General features: G+C 38.8%; 1 protein-coding gene, 1 non-coding gene and 1 pseudogene across 2 annotated transcripts in view; 1 reads left to right on the top strand and 2 right to left on the bottom strand.

Moving 5' to 3' along the window:
* The window catches only part of LOC116902795 (protein MMS22-like), a 112,448-nt gene that overhangs the window by 73,998 nt on the left and 18,350 nt on the right, over positions 1-20,100 (top strand). The window contains exons 14-17 of the mRNA XM_032905135.1: positions 5,969-6,162; positions 10,569-10,719; positions 14,462-14,610; positions 15,354-15,496. Of these exons, the coding sequence (XP_032761026.1) occupies positions 5,969-6,162; positions 10,569-10,719; positions 14,462-14,610; positions 15,354-15,496 (637 nt within the window). The remainder of the gene's footprint in view (positions 1-5,968; positions 6,163-10,568; positions 10,720-14,461; positions 14,611-15,353; positions 15,497-20,100) is intronic.
* LOC116902785 lies at positions 566-1,786 on the bottom strand (annotated as a pseudogene).
* On the bottom strand, positions 10,019-10,139 carry LOC116890604. The gene has a single exon (XR_004386755.1). It is a non-coding gene; the product is annotated as a small nucleolar RNA SNORA26 (small nucleolar RNA).

The following is a 20,100-nucleotide window of genomic DNA, read 5'->3' as shown; positions in this document are numbered from 1 at the left end:
TTTCGTCATTTATAATGTAAAATGATCTGGTTATTATTCTTCCACATGTGTGTATCAGAATTATTTACATGTGTGTAACAGAATTATTTTAACCTACATGAAAACTGTTTTTACTCAAAGCAATTTCCAAGTGTTGGGGAAACATATCTTTTGGTTTTGATTTTACCTTTAAGGCAGCAAAAGCCTTCCCATTTTTCCACTGATGGTGGTAGTAAGTAGAAAGTATCTAAAAATGTCTGTGGCATCTGGAGTTAGAATAGTACTTCCCTTCACAGTTGCATCCCTGGTGATGGCACTTCCTTTACTACCTGTGTGCACACGCTTCCTTCCCCTCCCTCCCTCCCCTCCCCTCCAGTCCCTCCCTCCCTCCCTCCCTCCCTCCCTCCCTCCCTCCCTCTCTCTCTCTCTCTCTCTCTCTCTCTCTCTTTCTTTCTTTCTTTCTTTCTTTCTTTCTTTCTTTCTTTCTTTCTTTCTTTCTTTCTTTCTATAAATCTTCCACGTTCCCCAAAGAGCCAAATTGTACTCGTGATCAGGATCTTTTTTCTGGAGCTAGGAAACTGAAGTCTCACTCATCAGCCTGCTGCTCGGTTCCCTTCTCAGACACATAGATGCCACCCAAAACTTTCTGATACCCTTGTTTTTAACTGCTGTGGCTTGTTCAATCAGAGCCACTGTGTTTGAAACAAGTTCAATATCATTTCCTTCAAGGATTAATTCATCCTTCTGGGCTTGAGAGACAACAAGCACAGCTGTCCTCATCGGAACCTGCCCAAATTTCACCCAAGAAAATGTGGATTTCAACCACAGACCCATTCTCCTGAATAACGACGTTGATAGGGAAGTGAGCACACACAGACCTCATCTTGTAAGGGAAGCCCAGTGTCACACCCTTGATCATGTTCTGAACATGACTGCAGGTGGTTCTGACAGTGGCCAGTTCCTTCCTGTTACCCCGCCATTGGTCAACATGGAGCCTTTTCTTTTTCTTTCCACGAAGACTGGGCTCTACATTGATGTGATTGAAGTCCCTCCTCAGAGTTCTCCTGGGGGCCTTCACACTGACTGTGTGCCCCTTCAGAGTGATGTCGACATTTTCTGGAATGGCAGTCTGATTGCTGAGAATGGTCTTCATTCTCGCAGTAGACGGGCAAAGAGCTGCCCGCGCTTTCTAATGCTCCACTTTCACTAGCCCTTTATTGTTAGTTTTCCATTCCAGAAACTGTTTTAAAAATTACCTGAGATTGCACAGGTATTTTGAACTTGTGGTTACATGCAGACATTTGACTCAGCGTCCACAATGGCTGATGCTTTGCCATTCTTTTTCTCCGTGGCTCTCTTGGGACGGGGACTGAGTAGGCACATTAGCATGTTCCGGTTAGTCTGCTTTCCCAGTCTGCAGTACTCAGTGGTGCACATTTCTCCTGCTTTTGTGGGGGTCAGTGTCTCAGCTTTAATTAGACCCTGTCTTTCCTCTGCTCACTCTGCCTTGAAAGGAATACACTCTGGCAGCATCAGGTATTTACATAATGGTTTGTGTTTTACCATTATGTATTCAGATCTCTGAGTCATATCCCTGAGGTAACCAGTAGATACTCCTGCTGCGTCATCAGTTTTTGCTGCAGAGGTAAAAGGTGGGTCATATTCGTTGTCCTTCTCAATATTGCCTTGAGTACATGTGTCTTTTTCTAGTCTTAGCTATTATGGAATTCTACTATTGCCCTTGGCATTTCAAAGCTCAGGGCCACCTTTGTCTCTCCTAGGTCTTTCCTTTCTTGCTGAAATTTCCTTAGTCCGCATAAGATGGAAAAACAGCAACAACAATTAATGTTTAATCATTTAAAAACCTGTATGTTGTGAGTTACTGTGGAAAGGAAGCATCTCTCTTCAGCATCAGGTTTAGGTTTCAATATGGTCAGCCCTTAGCCGTGTGAACTTTGGATGTATTATTTAACTTTTCCACTGCCAGCTTCATCTTCTGTAATGAGTCATCTCATGGCTCTTGGGTTTTCTTTACTTAGTTGACATGTCAAAACATGGCATCATACATCTTGTGGGGCAACATGTTATGCATATATATGTTATATAATGGTAAAGTCAGCTCAAGCACCTCTCTCTTCAGATACATAGCCTTTCTTTATGGTAAAATGTTCAGAGTATTTTAAATTTATAGTAGATTGTTATTTTGGGGATGAGGGTACTAGTACGGATTAACACCAGGGCCTTGTGCGTGCTAAGCAAGTGCTCTACCACTGAGCTATGTCGCCAGCCTCTTAACTGTTAGAATATACAATGCATAATCATCTTACACTGCATAGCATAGCAGAATTTATACTCATCTTCCTGTACCTGCTTTATTTCACTTAGTGTCTTCCTCTTTGTCCAAAATTTCATTATTTTTGAGGGAAGAAAGAAGTAGGGAGGCAGGAGGGCGCACAGGAATATGCATGGGTGAAGGCTGGAGGTCAGCGTTAGGTGTCTTCAGTTGCTCTCCATTTTAATTAAGGCATGGCCTCTCACTGAACTTAGAGGTGGCTGACTCAACTAGTCTAATAGGCCAGCAAGTTCCAGGGATCTTCCTGTCTCACCCTTCCCAGTGCTAACATCATAGATGCATGATCATTTACCCAGGCCTTCTATGCAGGGGACAGTGCTCCAAACTTAGGTCCTCAGACTTGCTTGGTGTGCTGGCTAGTTTTATGACAACTTGACACAAGCTAGAGTTATCTGGAAGGAGAGGACCTCAATTGAGATTTCCTCCATAAGATCCGGTTGTAGGGCATTTTCTTAGTGATTTGTGGGTGGCGGTCCACCCTATTATGGGTTTTATAAAAAAGCAGGCTGAACAAGCCATGATAAGCAAGCCTGTAAGGAGCGCCCCTCTGTGTTTTCTCTTTCTGCCTCTGCTCCAGATTCCTACCCTGTTTTGAGTTCCTATCCCGATTTCTTTCAACGATGTGCTACAATGTGGAAGTGTTAACCAAATGAACACTTTCCCTCCCAGCCTGCTTTTGGTCATAGTGTTCTATCACAGCAATTGAAGCTGGAACACTTGGGAGGATTCTGCCAGCCAAGCCATCTTGAAGACCCAGAACTTTGTTCTTTTGTGGCTGAGTTAGATTCTCTGATATTTGTAGATCACACTTTCTCTTTCCACTCCTCACTTGGTGGACCGGGGTTGATTCCTTTGCTTGGGTATTGTAAGTAGTGCTGCAGTAAACACTGGAGTGCAGATGTCTCTTTCACATCCAGACTGCATTTCCTTTGGATTCGTGCCCAGGCCTGGGACTGCTGGATCATATGGTGTTTCCGTTTTAATTTTTTGAGGAACCTCCATAATGGCCAAACTAATCTATAATACACTCCTGCCGACAGGGTAGAAAGGTTCCTATGTTTCTACATTCTCACCAGTGCTCATTACCTACTTTTTTGTCATCTCCAGAACCACCTTTAAAACCAGAATGCACTCTTAGTATAAACATAGTTTATGTCTCTCTATCATGGAGATGTAAGGGTCCAGTGAAAAACAAAACTGAATTTTGCTATACAGACTTACATTAATCAATATCTTTCCCTGTCTTAGAAGTTACTAGCGGAAAGAGATTCCTTACAAATAGAACTTTAAAAAACTGTTGAGAATTTCATCCATGCTTATGTGTTTTCAAATCCATTTTATGTTTCTCTCCTGCAATTCCTCCTCGATAATAGCCATTCTTCACTAGAATGGAGTCATCTCATAATAGCTCATTGCGGGTTTAGTTTTTATTCCTCTGATGACTATTGATATTGAGTATTTTCCATATGCCCATTAGCTATTTGTATGTGGTCTTTTGAGACATGTCTGAAATATTTTTAAGTGATTTTTGTTTTATTAATAATGAGATTTCAGACTGCATGTTATCCCCTGACTAATGTGTTGTTTGTAAATATTTTCTCTCTGATTCTAAGTGCTTTAAGTTGATTGTTTCCTTTGTGGTAACAAGCATTTTATTTAATATTCCAGTTGTCTATGTTTGCATTCCTATATTTTTGGAGGGGTGGGGGTCTTACTCTAAAGCTCCTTGACTATTCAGTGTCCTCGACTGTTTCTTCTAGTAGTTTGTTTCAGGTTTTATATATAATGCTTTAATCCATTTAGAGGTTTTTGTTTTGCTTTGTTACTTGAGGAGGTTGGAAAACTGACCCACCCACCCACTCCCCATGTTTTGAGGTAAGATATTGCTGTGTAGCCAGAATAGCTTCAAACTCATGATGCCTCTGCTTTGTCTTCCTCGATGCAGAGATTACAGGTGTGCCTGGCAAGCAAAGTAGTAGGGAAGCTTGCAGTTAGAAACTGATTAGAAATGTTACTCCTTCCTTGGGTGTAGGTTTTAGTGAGGAAAAAGTGGCTTATATAGAAATAGTGAGTAATACATTATTTATTATTCTTTAAAATCAGTATACCTAAAAAAAAAAAAAGCTACTAAAACTCAGGGGAAATAGTCATTATTTTGATTAGACTTCAGTGCATGAATGTATTTCTGATCTTTTCTGTGTTATCAGGGGCAGTTGAGTTAGTTGCCAAAGAATTTTAGTAGTCTCTCATTTTATTCTAAGCTACAGGACCCAAACTGGTCTTTAGCCTCTAATGTAAATTGAGAGCATCTCAAGAAATTTTTTATATGGAAAACATAACAGATACTTACTTAGCTTTTGTTTGTTTGTTTTAATGAGAATAGCTTGCTAGATATCCTTTCCCAAGGCATTTGTACACTTTTTCTATACTCTTAGTAAGATTAAGTGATGTCCCATGATGTGCAGAAATCCAATGTAAAGGGATAGAAGCTCCTAATATTATGTAATTTTTACTTGGAATTTTTGCTCCTGGGTATATAGTCATGTGACAAGATGTGGTCTTATAACCACTTTGTAGAATTACTTTAGGTACACGTCCTGAACAAACTGCTTAAAAGATCAAGAATGCTACCTTTGAATTAACTATATTTTAAAATACTGGTTACTTTCCTAAGTTGGAAACAATTTCTGACAAAGGAAGCCTTGGACCTTTTTTGTGGGGTTTTTTTTTTTTTTAATCTCCTTGTTTTCTGTGTAACAGAAGAGAGCAAATAGAAGGATGATAATCCACAGTTACTTCTGCTCTTCAGGATGGTGTGGCACTGATGGAATCACACACAGAAAATAGCTGTACTTTACATTTAACACGACATTTTATTTGCTTCTGAATGGATTGCTTTCTAAATGCCTCTCTTCCCAATCATTGAGAAGTCTCATAGTTCTTTCTTTTCATTGTCTGGTAATCTCAATTTTCTGCATCTGTGTTTCTTAGGTTCCAAAGATGCTTAAATTTTAAGTTAACAAACAGTAATTAATAATAAATCAGAATTTAAGACAGCATTGAATTATGCTTTGTTAATGAACAGAATGTTTTATTGTCTGTGAAAATGATATCCTCTTCTCCAATAGCCAAGATTGTCCCCATAGTTTTATACACCAGCACAAAGCTTGCTTTTTTACACAAGAAAAAAATGTTCAATTGGAAATATAATACCTGAACCAAATGCTCTTCTTACCTTCTTCCCAATATATCTGTGTTGAAAAACCCTCAGGAAAAAATGGTTTAAAAAACTATTTTTATGCCTAGATTCTAAGTTAAATCACTTGACATACTTGAATTGCAAAATGCAGATCCTCATTCTGAAGTTGCCTGTTTCTCATTTAGATCTGACATATTAAAAAGCATATAATTAATGGTTGACATTAGTAATTAACATTAACTTTATGGTGTTTGATATGCCTTCTTCATCATCCTTCAAATAATAAGAAGTATATTATGCCTTGGCAGAAAGGTTTCAGTTATACAAATGCTCCTTCAGTTTTCACAGGATATAAATGTGAAAAACAAAAAAAAAAGTCTTAGAAAACAGCCTGCTTTCATTTCTTGAGTGTTAGATATATTTTTATTTCTTTTTAGGAGTATTCGTCAGCAATTGTGTCAGGAACTTCAGAGAGAGAATGTGGACCTAATCCTGCAGTCTTCATTATCGGCTAAAGAGCGCCCCCTGGCTGCCGTCGCCGGTGCACTGTGGAGGCATTTCTTTTCCTTTCTCAAGAGTCAGAGAATGACACGAGTGGTGCCTCTCTCCCAGCTTGCGGATGCCGCTGCAGGTCAGCATTAACAGTCATTGCCAATTGCTTTCTCCCTTTGCAGACTTTTGTCAGTATTTCCCTCTATCTCTTGCTTCTCACCAGTCCTTGTGATATATGAAGAGACAAATGACATGTTTAAATTGTGTTTGGCTTACATATTTATTCATTAAAAATTAACTGATTATTAAAAATAAAAGGTAATTTTCAGATATTTCACTGAAGTTCACAAACTTGTTATTCTCACAGTTATTTGGAAAGTAAATTAGTAATATGCTTTCATACTTTATAGCAGTTAACTAAATATAAGATAATTTGTATAAAGACAAAAAACAAAGAAACAAACAAATTTAGCCTTTTAATACCAAGAGAGTAAGCTCAGGATGGAATGGAATGCTTAGAATGTTAGTGTTCTGACTTCACCTAGATTTTATTTTAAATGATAATTTTTATTTATGTTGACTATTGACCCAAAGACATGTCCTTAGGCATTCATGGAAATCATGTACAATTAGGCAAAATTTTAAATATGTGGACATTTTTCCAGTTTCCCAAGAAGTCATTATATTTTTCTTCTAAGAATATGTTATAAAGTTACAGAATAGATAAGAGATTTGTATTATCACTGCATATATGTAAATAGAGTTCATTTAAAGGGTTTTTAAAATATATTTAAATGTAATGCTTTGAACAAACAACAGTGACAAAAGTCCCTATGGTCTAAATCAGCATTTATTTTATTCTGGGATGGATGAAGAAAGATGAGCTAAAAATGAAGGAATGAATGATAAAAAAAATAGATCAGAAGTTGAAAATCTTGGAGTAGTTCACCCTTTATACAAAGTACAAAAGACTTTCTATACACACGGACAGAAGACTGGCAGGGTCATGTTTTCCAACTAGTGTGGTATCTGAGATAATACATATTGATAGTAAGTTGAAATGTATTCTGTCATCCAGAATGCTAGACCATCATCAAAGGAGTTAGTTTCACGTTAGTTTAGTTGACACTGTCCTAGGTTCTAAAAGTAAATGCCAAACCAGTCCAAAGCCAATGACATTTATTTCTGAGTTGAAATGGACTTAGGTTGACAGAAGATGATTTCCTTCACTTAAGAAAAAGTTATTTAAATTCTCACTTTTGCGTGTACTTGGGATATACTAGTTAGAGGGACCACCACAAACCAGAATACCCCATTCTCACAGAAGTTATGATCTAGTGAGTGGTGGGGCCAAGACATTTGTTGCTGATGTTTCTGAGAGTCTTGCTTGGTTGCCCCGGCTTTGGGGATTTGTGATCCTGCTGCCTTAGCTTGCTGAGTCCGGATTACATACGAGCTACACCACATCCAGCAAAAACAAACTAAAATAGGGCAGGGGGAGAAGGGTTTAAATGGAGTGCTCAGGGAGGCAGTGACTCAAGGGAGATGAGACACCGAGCTTAGGGAACTAGAGGGACGACACAGACTTGGGTAGAATAGGAAAGAGAGAGGCCGACATGTCCTTAAGAAGTAATGGGAAGCCTGCCCTCTGCCTTCTGAGCAGTTGGAAAGACTTCACATTGACGTGGAGATTAGAAGCTGTTGGTGTTTTTTCAAAAGATGAAATATAGTCATTCTGGCTGATGAGATAAAGGGAAGCGAAGAGGGAAATAAGGCAGTTAGAAAATTATTCAAACAGCTCAAACCAAATTGGACTAAAGTTGTAGTGTAGATAGTGAGAAATAGTCAGACCTAAAGGAAGGAAAGGTAGACCTACCGATATTTATTAAGTAAATAAGGTAATATAACCAGAATAATTCCTGAAAGGTGTCTAGAGTAACTAGCAATTGACCGTTATAAGATTATGAAGGAACTATTTTATGACAGAAAATTGAAAATTCTTAAGTTCTTAGGGTGTTTTGGTTTGTTTTAAGGTACTCATTAAAGTCTAAATACATTAAGTGAGAACTTGGATCTAATAAGCAGGCTTCCCAGCAGAGATCCGAGCTGGAGGTTTGTTTGTATACTACCCATGGGTAAATGGTCTTTGAAACTGGCTAAGATGGTTATTGGTGTCAGAATGGATGAAGAGAGGACACTGTGAATCAGTTCAGTGTGTTCCTGTGAAGATTTGCGGCTCAAGAGAAACAAGGAAGGACGCTGTAAAGGAATGTAGGTGAGAGGCAAACCCAGAGAGTGTGATGCTGTGGGAACTAGGGTGGAGAGCCGTAGAAGTAACTTTTATTTCCCAGATGTAGTTGTTTCTCAGAGGCATCCTGCTGAATCAGCTCACCTCTTCAGTTCTTTCTGAGCCCTGGCTGGCTGGTTCAACTTTGAGCTGTTCCGGCTCAAAGTCCTCTCCCAGCTGCCTGGTTGACTCTGGCTTCTCAGCTTCTCACTGAACTGATCTGTTTGGCCAAACTGCCTCTGACCTCCACTCATCTGAACTGCTCTGCACTCAGTTCCACTCTTACTCCCTGTGCTGCTCTTCTAAGTCACCTCTCTTTTCTGTCTTTTCTCCTGAGAGTTGGGCGTATCTTTTTTAGTCATCTGTTAAATCTTTCTCTGATTCATCACTTTGTTTACCCCTCAGTTAATTTTCACTTCTACAAACTAATGTTACCTTAAAGGTGTGTACTAAGGGCGTGTGTGTATTCCAGCCAGATCACAGAGATGGGCAGAGGCATGTGTGGTGTGTGGTGATGGGGTTGGGAGTTCGAATGTCCCTGCACCTGTGGAGCTGTGTGTCCTCCTCTACAGTTCTCTGCCTTATTAAGACTTGGTGTCTCACTGAACTAAGGCTGCTCAGCCAGTGAGTTCCAAGGACCCACTATTACCACACTCTAACCCCACAATTATAAATGTGCACTACCATGCCCGGCTTTCGTGTGGGTGTTCAAGATCACAGCTCAAGACATCATGCTTATGTAGCCAATGCTCTCCACACTGAGTCACCCCTGCTGTAGTCCCGAAGTGGTTTTTGTAAGTTCAGAGAATCATTGAACTGATTGAAGATGATTGAAGAAATGCAACAGTTGAAGGGAAATAGTGCAGAAGCCATGTAGCTTAGTGTTGAGTTCTTGTATAGTATGCACATGGCCTAGGTTCAGTCTCCCACATTCCAAGAACAGCACATGCCTTTAATTCCAGCATTCTGGAGGCAGAGGCAGGCAGATCTCTGAGTTTGAGCCAAGCCTGGTCTACAGAGCTAGTGCCAGGTCAGCTAAGTCTACACAGAGAAACCCTGTCTCAAACAAACAAACAAAAGGACAAAGGAAAGAAAGGAAGACAGTAATGTATAATGTGTGTAAGAATGGACCATGCCATCAAATTGCCTAAAGAAGGAAAAAGCATGAAAGAGGAGATAGGAAACAGCTGTACAATCAAATGATTATAGGTTTGTTGTAAGCAAAGAATTGATAGAGTTTGGGTCCTAGAGGAAGGGAGCTGTGAAGCAAAATTTTCAAGATAGAGTTTTTAGAATGAAGTTGTACAGAGATAATAATTGATAATCCCGAGTGATTGGGTATCAACATGGGAGTGTTTAAGTCTCGGGGAAGATAGTCATTGGGATAAAGGGATTCCAAATAGATAGGATCATGCCAGAATGGCTGCTGGAGAGTCACAGAGCCTAGGCAACCGGAGGCTGTACCACAAGAAGAGCATGTTACTGGTACAGTTGATGTTGCATGTGTGTGAATTCAGTAGTAAGGGGGAATGGATACACAGCCACGTTAGCGAGCTTCCCAGGGGCCAGTGCTGGAGACATTGATGTGGGAGTGTAGGCACAGATTAAACTGACAGACTTCTGGAAAGTTATCTGCTTAACATGATTGAAGAACTCTGGTTTCCAAATTGTGGGTTCTGGAGAAAGTGGGTATCTTTTTTTTTTTTCCATCTGTGACTCCAGACAAGCTCCAAAGAGGAGGTGCAGTTTTCCTCTCTGAGTTTTGTGGAGACTTCCTTTACCCTTCTGTGTTAGCCTCTTAAAGTACTGCGACAACCTTAAAAGGGCACAGGAAAGGGCGGAAAGTGGGTATCTTTAATCATAGGAGATCACTGTTTAATAGAAGAGAATGGTTGGTATGGGCGGAGAGCATAAATGCCTGTGGTGCGTGGCAAGTAAATTAACTTAATCAAAAAGAGTGGATGCAGGAAATACTTTTAAATAGGTCTCTAAGTAATAGAGGCACATTCATAAAATCTACTGGTTTGATTGGAAGGAGCCATATCTGTAATCATATTACTAAGCTAGATGCTTTTAAACCTTTTCGGAGATCTAAATGGTGTTTACATTTGACAATATGAATTTAGTTGCTTAAACTGAAATTACATTTTTGAATGTTACATTTTAATTGGGTTTTTTTTTTTTTTAATCCTTGTAATTAGAGGCGAGGCGGGGAGATTTGCAAATGTCTTACCTGAACTTTCTCTTTTTAAATACAGATTTCACTCTGCTAGCAGTGGACATGCCAAACACAGCACCACCAGATCTTCAGCCTCAGCCAGTTATATCAATAATGCAGCTCTTTGGTTGGGATGATATCATCTGGCCCCAAGTTGTAGCAAGATATTTAAGTCATTTATTACAAAATAGGTATGTACCCTTAAGTACCCTGGAAGGGGTTTTTCTAATGTAAACTAATGTTTATTATATATCCTCTCATTTGTCAGGCAAAATTTTAGCAGGTAGTATGAAACCTAAGTTAGTGGTTTGATTTACACATACACATATGTATATATATGTGTGTTACAAGTTCATACTCTCAGTAAGCCTGCCTCGTTATCTTAAAGTGACTTTTCTGTATTCCTTAGGGAGAAAAAATGGTATAGGTATCATTGCTGAATCAATAAAACACTGGTATATTATTTCAGGTTTAGACTTAATGACAACTTTAAAGACTCGATACTTGTGAGATCATGAACAAGACACTTCTCTCTTTTTTTTACTAGATAGTTTATGTATTTACATTTCAAATGTTATCCCCTTTTCCAATTCCCCCCGTCCCATACCCTCTCCCCCAGCTTCTATGAAGATGCTCCCCCTCCCGCCTACCCACTCCCACCTCAACACCCTGGCATCCCCTACACTGGGGAAATGAGCCTTCACAGGACCAAGGGCTTCTTCTCCTATTGATGCCAGACAGTAAGGCACTTATTGTATCTTCTGCCTTTGTCATACAGAAGCTATGAGGAACAACCTCAGTAATATATAGAGACGTATATGAAAAAATGAGGTAAAGTTAATGTAGATGTTGTGTAATATGGGAACTTTATAAAAGCATCAAGACGAAGAGGATGAGCTCACCCAGGCCTGTGAGACGGAGTAGCCCTTATGGCAGCTGCCTGGTAGGGATCTGCAGTGATGCAGTGAGTCACTTGTTTTCTAAGGAGATTAATTAGGCAGCATCATTAAGCATGTGTTGTCTCACTGGGCTTTGACTTCTAAAATGAGAGAATTCAGCATCAGCTTTTAGAAATTCTTCTAGTATTGTCTAACAAAAGTGAATGTTTATTTTTTTAATGCTCTTAACTCACTCACCTTTATTAACATGGAAACTCCTAAGCCCCAAAGTAAAGACCAAGTTGTAAAACTGAACCTTTTTAATTCTGTAACTTTAAGTGTACGATTCCTTCCTTTGATGGCTGTGTATACATAAGACTGTGTGGCTGTGTCACTAAGAAACTTCACAGTGACAACGTTGTCCTGTCCTCTGTAACCATCACAAGTCATATAAGAAATTGCTGTTGCAGCACCACCAAGACCACATTTGAGCACCCATTGTTTACAGGATTACTGTACCTTGGGCTTACTCCCCTATTGAGCTCACCTCCTTGTGTCAGAGTCCCAACTCTTACATTGTCTTCAATAACTGCACCCAGAGAGATGTGCGTAGGGAGGATGGTGGGTTCTTTTTCACACAAGTATTGTTTTCAGCTCAAACGTGTTACTGTGCCCTCTTAAAAGTAGGCCCATTGGTCTAAAGAGCCTTTATACTTAGTGATGTTCTCACTACCAACAAAGACGACTCTAACCTTCCTCTTTCAAACGTTTTCTCTCTCTTTCTCTCTCTCTCTCTCTCTCTCTCTCTCTCTCTCTCTCTCTCTCTTTCTTTCTTTCTTTCTTCCTTTCTTCCTTTCTGTGTTTTCTCAGCATGGCACTGTTTAGGTAGGGCTTAGTCTTCAGATCCATGGGGTTTTTTTGGTCTTCCTTGACTGTTCCTGAGCTTCTCCTTCACACACACACACACACACACACACACACACACACACACACACACACACACACACACACACACACACACACACACACACACACATACACACACACACACACACACACACACACACATACACACACACACACACACACACACACACACACACACACATACACACACACACACACACACACACACACACATACACACACACACACACACACACACACACACACATACACACACACACACACACACACACACACACACACACACACACACACACATACACACACACACACACACACATACACACACACATACACACACACACACACACACACACACACACACACACACACACATACACACACACACACACACACACACACACACACACATACACACACACACACGCCACACACACACACACACACACACACACACACACACACACACCCTCTCTCTCTCAAATGGGAATACAGATGATGGCCATGGCATTATGGTATAATTCAAAAGATTTATTTTGAAACATGAGGTTCACCTTAGAGATGTAAGACACAGATTCTCTGGGGAGCAAAAGAGATTTCTGTGTGTGTGTGTTTACATATATGTATGAATATATACTAGTATTTATTTTTAAAATACTTTATTAGTAACAATTGAAGAAACTGAAACACAAAGTTGTTAATTAGTGATACGAAAGTTATATAGGTAATAACTGACTAATTTGTGTTGTATTCTTATAAAGGAAAACTTCAATTTAGAGTTTTTTAAAACTTTTAAAATTCTGATTTACGTCCATTTAAAAAATGGTTTTAAGCCGAGCCTTAATTGTACTCAGGCAGAATCAGTGAGGTCTTTGAGTTTGAGGTCAGCCCGATCTATATAGTAAGTTCCAGGACAGCAAAAACTACATAATGAGACCATATTTCAAAATTAGTTAACTGATTAATTAAACATTGTGTTAGGGGTTGGGGAGACAGCTTAGAGGAAATGGTGTTTGTTGTACGAAATGATGGCATAAGTGAGGATTCCAAGTTCCCAGGTAAAAGTGACTCTGTGTAACCCCAGTACTAGGATACATAAGTAGGCAGACCATAGGAACTTACTGACCATCCCCACATGGCAAGCACTAGGTAAGAGAACCGGTCTCAAAAACAGTGTGAAAAGGCAATGAAGGAAGACATCCCAGTGAAAGCCTCTGGCTTCTCTAACTGAACACTCTCAAAACAAAATGAGAAGACGAAAACTGTTTTGATGATGTATAGTGTGATGTTGAAGCTAAAACTATGCCAATCATTTTATCCCCGCAGCCCCTCGTAGATTAGACTTAGCTATGTGTTTGGCTTAAGAAAACGGAGGGTTAGGCCATTGAAAGCGCACAAGCCTTCCCTTGAGTACATCAGTGTGTGATTGTAGTGTTAGGTAGGTTGTTCTCTGTACTACTTAGCTTTACAACTTACGGGGAAGGGCCTCAACACCTCAGCCTGCCGAAGCTCAGGACAAACATAAATCCATCCCTGTGAGTCTTGACACTGATATTTATGGATTAAAATGCGAGTGTGTGAAGAATAGAAAGACAAAGGAAGTGTCTTTTACTTCCTGGAAGATAGTGTTTTGGAATTTTGTGTGTGGCAGTCTTTTATGATGAGTGCTTATAAAGTGACTAAGGAAAGGATGAAAACATGATTGTTCGGTCAGTCAAGAGGCAGAGAGAGATTCGTCCTGAACAGCTTCTGTCATTACCTCATCTGTTCAATGCTATTGGTACTGCCATTTTTTGTTTGTTTATATTGTTTGGGTTTCATTGCTTACCTATTATATTATTATATTGCCTGGTTATACCTTCTTGCTGTTTCATGCTTCCTACATTTTTTATTCTTGGCATAAGCCTATAGATACTCTAACAATAGAAAGGGAAAATTAAACATTAGAATATTAGAAGTGAAAACAAAGATGTTTAACGTATCTTTTGGGTGCATCTGCAGTGCTCATTTTCAGCATGTGTGAAGTACTGTTTGCATCTGAAGTTGTGTGAATGTGTTTCTTGCCAGCTCTCATCTCTGCATCCCATTGCACTTTGGTTTTTTAATGTTCCTCAATTTGTTTTTGCAGCACAGTATGTGAAGCACTTTCTCAGTCAAGTTGTGTATCTTTTCAATCCTTAACTATAAGATCGTGGGTCCGTTGTGTTTTGCAAATGTACGTAAAACACCTCTCTGAACCTGATTTGCTGATTGATATGAATCCTGAACAGGTCATGGGTAAGTGTCATCTAAGGCATGCAAACAGCATCTATGGAAAGTTTTTGCTCTCTGGATTAAATACACTAGTATCAAATACTTAAAATATACTTATAATTAGCTATGCATATACTTAAAATGTACTTCTGCAATCCGTTTCTTTATCGATACTTTATTGTTATTACATATGCCAAATATCCCTACTGCAAAGCTAAAAGCATTGGTTTCCTTAGAGCTAAGAACAAAACTTCTTCCTCAGGTGACACGCGGCTTTACCCCTAAGGAAGGTGATTGTGTACAAGAGAAATCTGAAACATACTGTGTACCAGAAAAGAAGAATATGTGTCTAGAAATATTAGCTCCATTTTCATGACATATTTTACTTTTCTGTTTTACTATTAGTTGGTGAATATGATTTGTTCATTTTATAATTTCCATGCAGCTCTGTTTTTTGTGTGACAGCTTTTAAAAGAAAAAAAACTGTTATTTATGGCCTTTGAAGCTGGCCTGAAAAAGGTTGTACTTTTTGTTTTATATCTTGAATAGATTTTTATACCTCAATAAGGTTTTGGGTTAGGATCATTGTATGATTAGTATGAAAAGCCTAATTTCGTTTTTAATTTTGTGAAAATTTGAGTTTTTGAAACATTTTGAAGGATATATTACAGCATATGTATGTATGTACACTAGTGTATATACAACTTACGTAAGACTTTAAATTTTAATGCATATTTATTAAGTGTGCCATTATCTCATTTTAATAGAAAAACAGTACATGGAACAGCTGACTGAAATGACAAGATTACTATTTACTCTCTCTGAAGTAAAGAATATCTTCTCAAAGGCTCAAATTGAATATTTGCCCAACCCAGAAGACCCCAAACAAGCACTTATTCAGTTCCTTGAGGTATTTTCTTTAATCTTCCAGAATCAATTTTTTCTATAAAATTTAACTTAACAAGTCATTGCTGTTTGCCTGCTATTACAAAATTTTGGAGTAAAGGAAGTGTTGCTATTATGGTTTACTCTAAAGACAGCAGAAAATCCATACGTAATGAATAATAAAAGTAAGGAAGAGCACATGGAAGCTTTGCTTCAAGGCCACTTGAAATAAAATCATGTCTTCTTGTTAGTGTTGGTGGGTTACAATTCACATGCTAACTTTAGTGTAGCCTCTACAATTGTCCAGCGAGCATTACCGCCCTACAGCAATGCTGGAAATACAAACACCAGCCATTTCATAGTTGGGTCAGAACTTGAAAACCTAATCCATTTCTTTTGATTTTACTTCATAATAAATTCCATTTAAAATTATAGTCTTGATCATTAACTTTAAAGGAATGTAACATGTGGCAGTGTTTATTTCATCCTAGCTGAAACTTGATGTTTGGATTATTGTGTTTTATATGTTATTCACAGCAAAGGTAGGTTTACTGTCCAGCATGTTGATACGAAGTGCATGAAAATATATTAAGTGTGTGAAAATAATTTCAACCAATAAGCTATTTTTTATATTGTTAACTCAGTTAATTCCATTGATTGCAATAATTTTAAAAACAATTGTATGACAATTAGAGATGTCTGTCTGTCCTAATGACAGCTAATAATAACATAATAATATGCAGATATGAAATATGCATTTCCATTGAATATTTTATGTAACTGTTGACTGAGTCCTGACCAACAGTTTTGGGTCAGAGAAGATGGGCAGTCTTTCTACTAGCAGTTAGATCTCTATTTTAATCCCGGCTAAATGAATTTTATTTTTTATCAATAAATCAATGATAGGTTTTTGCAAAATGCTAGATAGCATTATCTAGGACTCCTTAGGGATTTGAAAAACCTAAAGTAGTCTTTGATTTCAAAGGAACTTTACTGATCTGGGAATTTAAGTTACACGAAGGTTAAAATAACGATACAGAGTGTTAAATGCTTAGCGCCAGTCTGTCAGTAGTGGCATCATTAGGAGAATAGGAGTGTCTTAGTGTAAAGTATTTACAATTTATCCCGTGAAGAACAGGAAGTTTTTTGTTTTAAGTAAGTCTGATTTGTCTAGGTAACTTTTTGTGAAAGTTAGCAAAAGTAATATAAATTATGGTTCACGTTTAGGAGGATTGAAGGCTGAGAGCATGGCTCCTTAGGAAAGGCTTCAGCTGTCTTCTAGTTCTCATGGACTTGGCACATAGCCACTAGAGCCTGTCAAAGAAAAAGAATGGAAAAGCACAAGATACAGAGGAAAAGGACATGGGCTGAAATCTGAACACCAAAAAACAAACAAAACAAGACACCCCAAACCCCAAAAGTTTCTGTGAGTCTTTTCCTAATGAAGTTACCCAGGACATAGGTAAATCTGCAGCAACAATTTGTGGCAAAACATCAGATTTTTGTTGACTAGAGAACCTTGGCACTCAGTGTCCATGGCTAGTTACACTCCCCTTGTCCTACCTACACTTCGTAAATTCCGGACTTGGAGAATGAAGGCAAGAATCCAATATAAAACCTACTGCTTGTAGGTGTGGTAAGCCATTCTTGGAGAATCACAGCAAGAAGTCCTCCAAAACTTTAAAGCCCAAAGTACTAGCTAAGGCCCATTCTTAGATGTGGGCTTCTTCTTCTTCTTCTTTTTTAAATACCAATTTGGGCTTAATGTGCTTTTTCTACATGGAAATAAAAATGTTATGATGGTGTACATGTAGTTATCATTAAGTACTAAGAAACGCATTATGGGGCTAGAGAGATGGTTCATTGAATAAGAGTACTTGGTGCTCTTAAAGAGGCCCCAGGTTTAATTCTGAACACCAACATAGTAGCTAACAGTCAGTTACCTTCAGTTCTGGGGATTTACTGGTTTTAGCCTCTGTGAACATTGCACACATTAAATTAAAAAAGAAAAGTGTATGTGTATGTATATGCATATTATAAATATATATATAATATGTATATATTATGCATAATATACATTGTTTAAGTAGGGTTTCTATTGCTGTGAAGAGATCAAAGATCATGCCAAGTCTTAAAAAAGGAAAACATTTACTGGGGGCTGTAGTCCATGATTGTCATGGTGGGGAGCATGGCAGCATGCAGCCAGCCACACATGGTGCTGTAGAAGGAGCTGAGAGTCCCCTATCTTCATCTGAGGGCAGCAGAGGGAGACAGTGTACCACACTGGGTGTAGCCAGAAGACTTAAAAGCCATTCCCACGTGACACACTTTCTCCAAGAAGGCCACATCTACTCCACACCTAATAGTGCCACTCCCTGTGAGCCTATGGGGCCATTTTTTTTAAACCAATACATACATGTATATTATACGTACATATATATATATATATATAATTTCAAATACATATTTTTATATATTTGAAAATGTAGAAATACATGGTTTTTAGTCTAGGAGAAATTAAACATAGTTATTTAGGTACCATGGTCACTAGTATTGAAATACGGCTTATAGACTCCAGTGAGTTACTAATGTCTTCTCACGATGTTCTTTATTCCAAAATTATAATGACATTTTCACCAATTTTGTGAAAGTGTTAGCATGAGCCAGCACTATGGCCTCAGATTATAATGATAGCCATTAAAATTTATACTTTTATAAATTAGAAAAGTAAAGCTAGTTCATTGAGGAATAGTATTAAATAGGGAATGATATTTAAAAGTTGGTGAAATTTCAACCCTTAGCTCATTTTGCAAGTGAGAACGCAGAGTGCACACGAAGGGCTTCACTGTGCCAAAGCAGTGCATTGTGTAAAGAAAGCGTCTGTGAGCACAGTCGCAAGCCGCGCTGACTGCTTTTATCTTGGAGGAAAACTGACAAAGTGTGATTATTCAGACTTGGGCATTGGCAGACATTTCTTTTTTCGGAAATGAATGAAGTAAGTAAGCCTATCACTTCAAAGAAAACAACTGACAGTATCTGTTGCTAATAATGCAGTTCAGGTTTTCAAGAGAATTAAAACTTGGGGAATTTACATGAACCTTCATGAGCTGAGAACTCGCTGATACTTAAAGACTTCTGTGGAAATGGGACGTTATCAGTGTGCATCATTTGTTTCCCAGGATGGAAACGTCAACATTGGGAAGCAATATCACTCATTAACTTTACAAATTTCCAGGTGCACTTAGCAACCACTCATAGGTAAAATATTCATTCAGAGTTACTGAATTCTGTCTTATTAATATGGTTTTAGAGCTCATGAGAGTGTCTAGTTTTAGTTACTATTGACCTGTAAGAAATGTCACTTGAAAATTTTGGCATAATATAGATGGAAAGCTTCCTAGTTATTTGAAACAGCATTGAAAATACTTTTTTTTTAAGGTTTATTTTTTTATGTATATGAGTACACTTCAGACACACCAGAAGAGGGCATCAGATCCCATTACAGATGGTTGTGACCCACAATGTGATTGCTGGGAGTTGAACTCAGTACCTCTGGAAGAGCAGTCAGTGCTCTTAACCACTGAGCCATCTCTCCAGCCCCTCAAAATACTTTTTATAGCTACATGTATTTGTGAGGTTAGACTTTCTTCATTCTATATGCCCCTACTAAGCCCCTAACATCATTGTCCTCTTTCTCTTTGCATGTCGTATGTCAGAAGTCTATGCTCCCAATTAATAAGTATCTTGACCTAAACAACAACAGTTTCAAGGTATTCATGCTTACAAGGGAGCAGTGATTAAGAGCTTGTGAACTTCTGAAGAATGAAATTTTTAAAAAGCAGAAAGCTAAATAAAAAGAAAAGGGTTAGTAAAATACATCTCTTCTCATTCGCCCCCTTCACTGGGTTTCTTCCCTTTTCTTCATTCCACGTGACCTCCTTCTGTTTACCCTCTCACGGCCCATGGTTCCTTTTTACCTGCTGTAGTTAAGCCTCTTAGAGCTTAATGTCAACTAATTTGAACAGTGCTCTCAACCTGTCATCTTTTATGCAACCTCAACCTTGAGGCAACAGAGCCGCTGGCTTTTGTCCTCTGGTTTACCCACTCACTAGGAGTTGGTAAGGAGGATCACATTACTTTGGTGCTGTTGTGGTTCCAATGTAGGCCATTGAAATCCTTCATGAGTTCATGCTCTGAAAACTTTCGTCCAACTTTCTGATCCATTCTGTATTGCCTCATGGTCCTTTCATAGCTTCTTACAACCTGCTTACCCTCACATTCCTCACAAGCTTGCCGGGCTTATTATCTCCTCTTTCTCTTCTGACTGCCTTGCCTCACATTTCTGTTGACCACCATTGGTTTGTCTCATCTTTAGCCTCTCAACCACATTTTCCCTGAGTTCTCTCTCCACTAATAACATTACACTAGCTAGCTAGCTGATGCCCATCCTACATGTAGTCACCAAACCCAGACACTCTTGTGGATGCCAAGAAATGCATGCTGACAGGACCCTGATATAGCTGTCTCCTGAGAGGCTCTGCCAGAGCCTGACAAATACAGATGCGGATGTGTGCAGCCAACCATTGAACTGAGCACGGGGTCCACAATAGAGAAATTAGAGAAAGGACT

The sequence above is a fragment of the Rattus rattus genome, chromosome 1, assembly GCF_011064425.1.
Source record: "Rattus rattus isolate New Zealand chromosome 1, Rrattus_CSIRO_v1, whole genome shotgun sequence".
Classification (NCBI taxonomy): domain Eukaryota; kingdom Metazoa; phylum Chordata; class Mammalia; order Rodentia; family Muridae; genus Rattus; species Rattus rattus.
The sequence above is the reverse complement of the archived record's forward strand: the minus strand, read 5'-3'. Positions and strand labels throughout refer to the sequence as shown.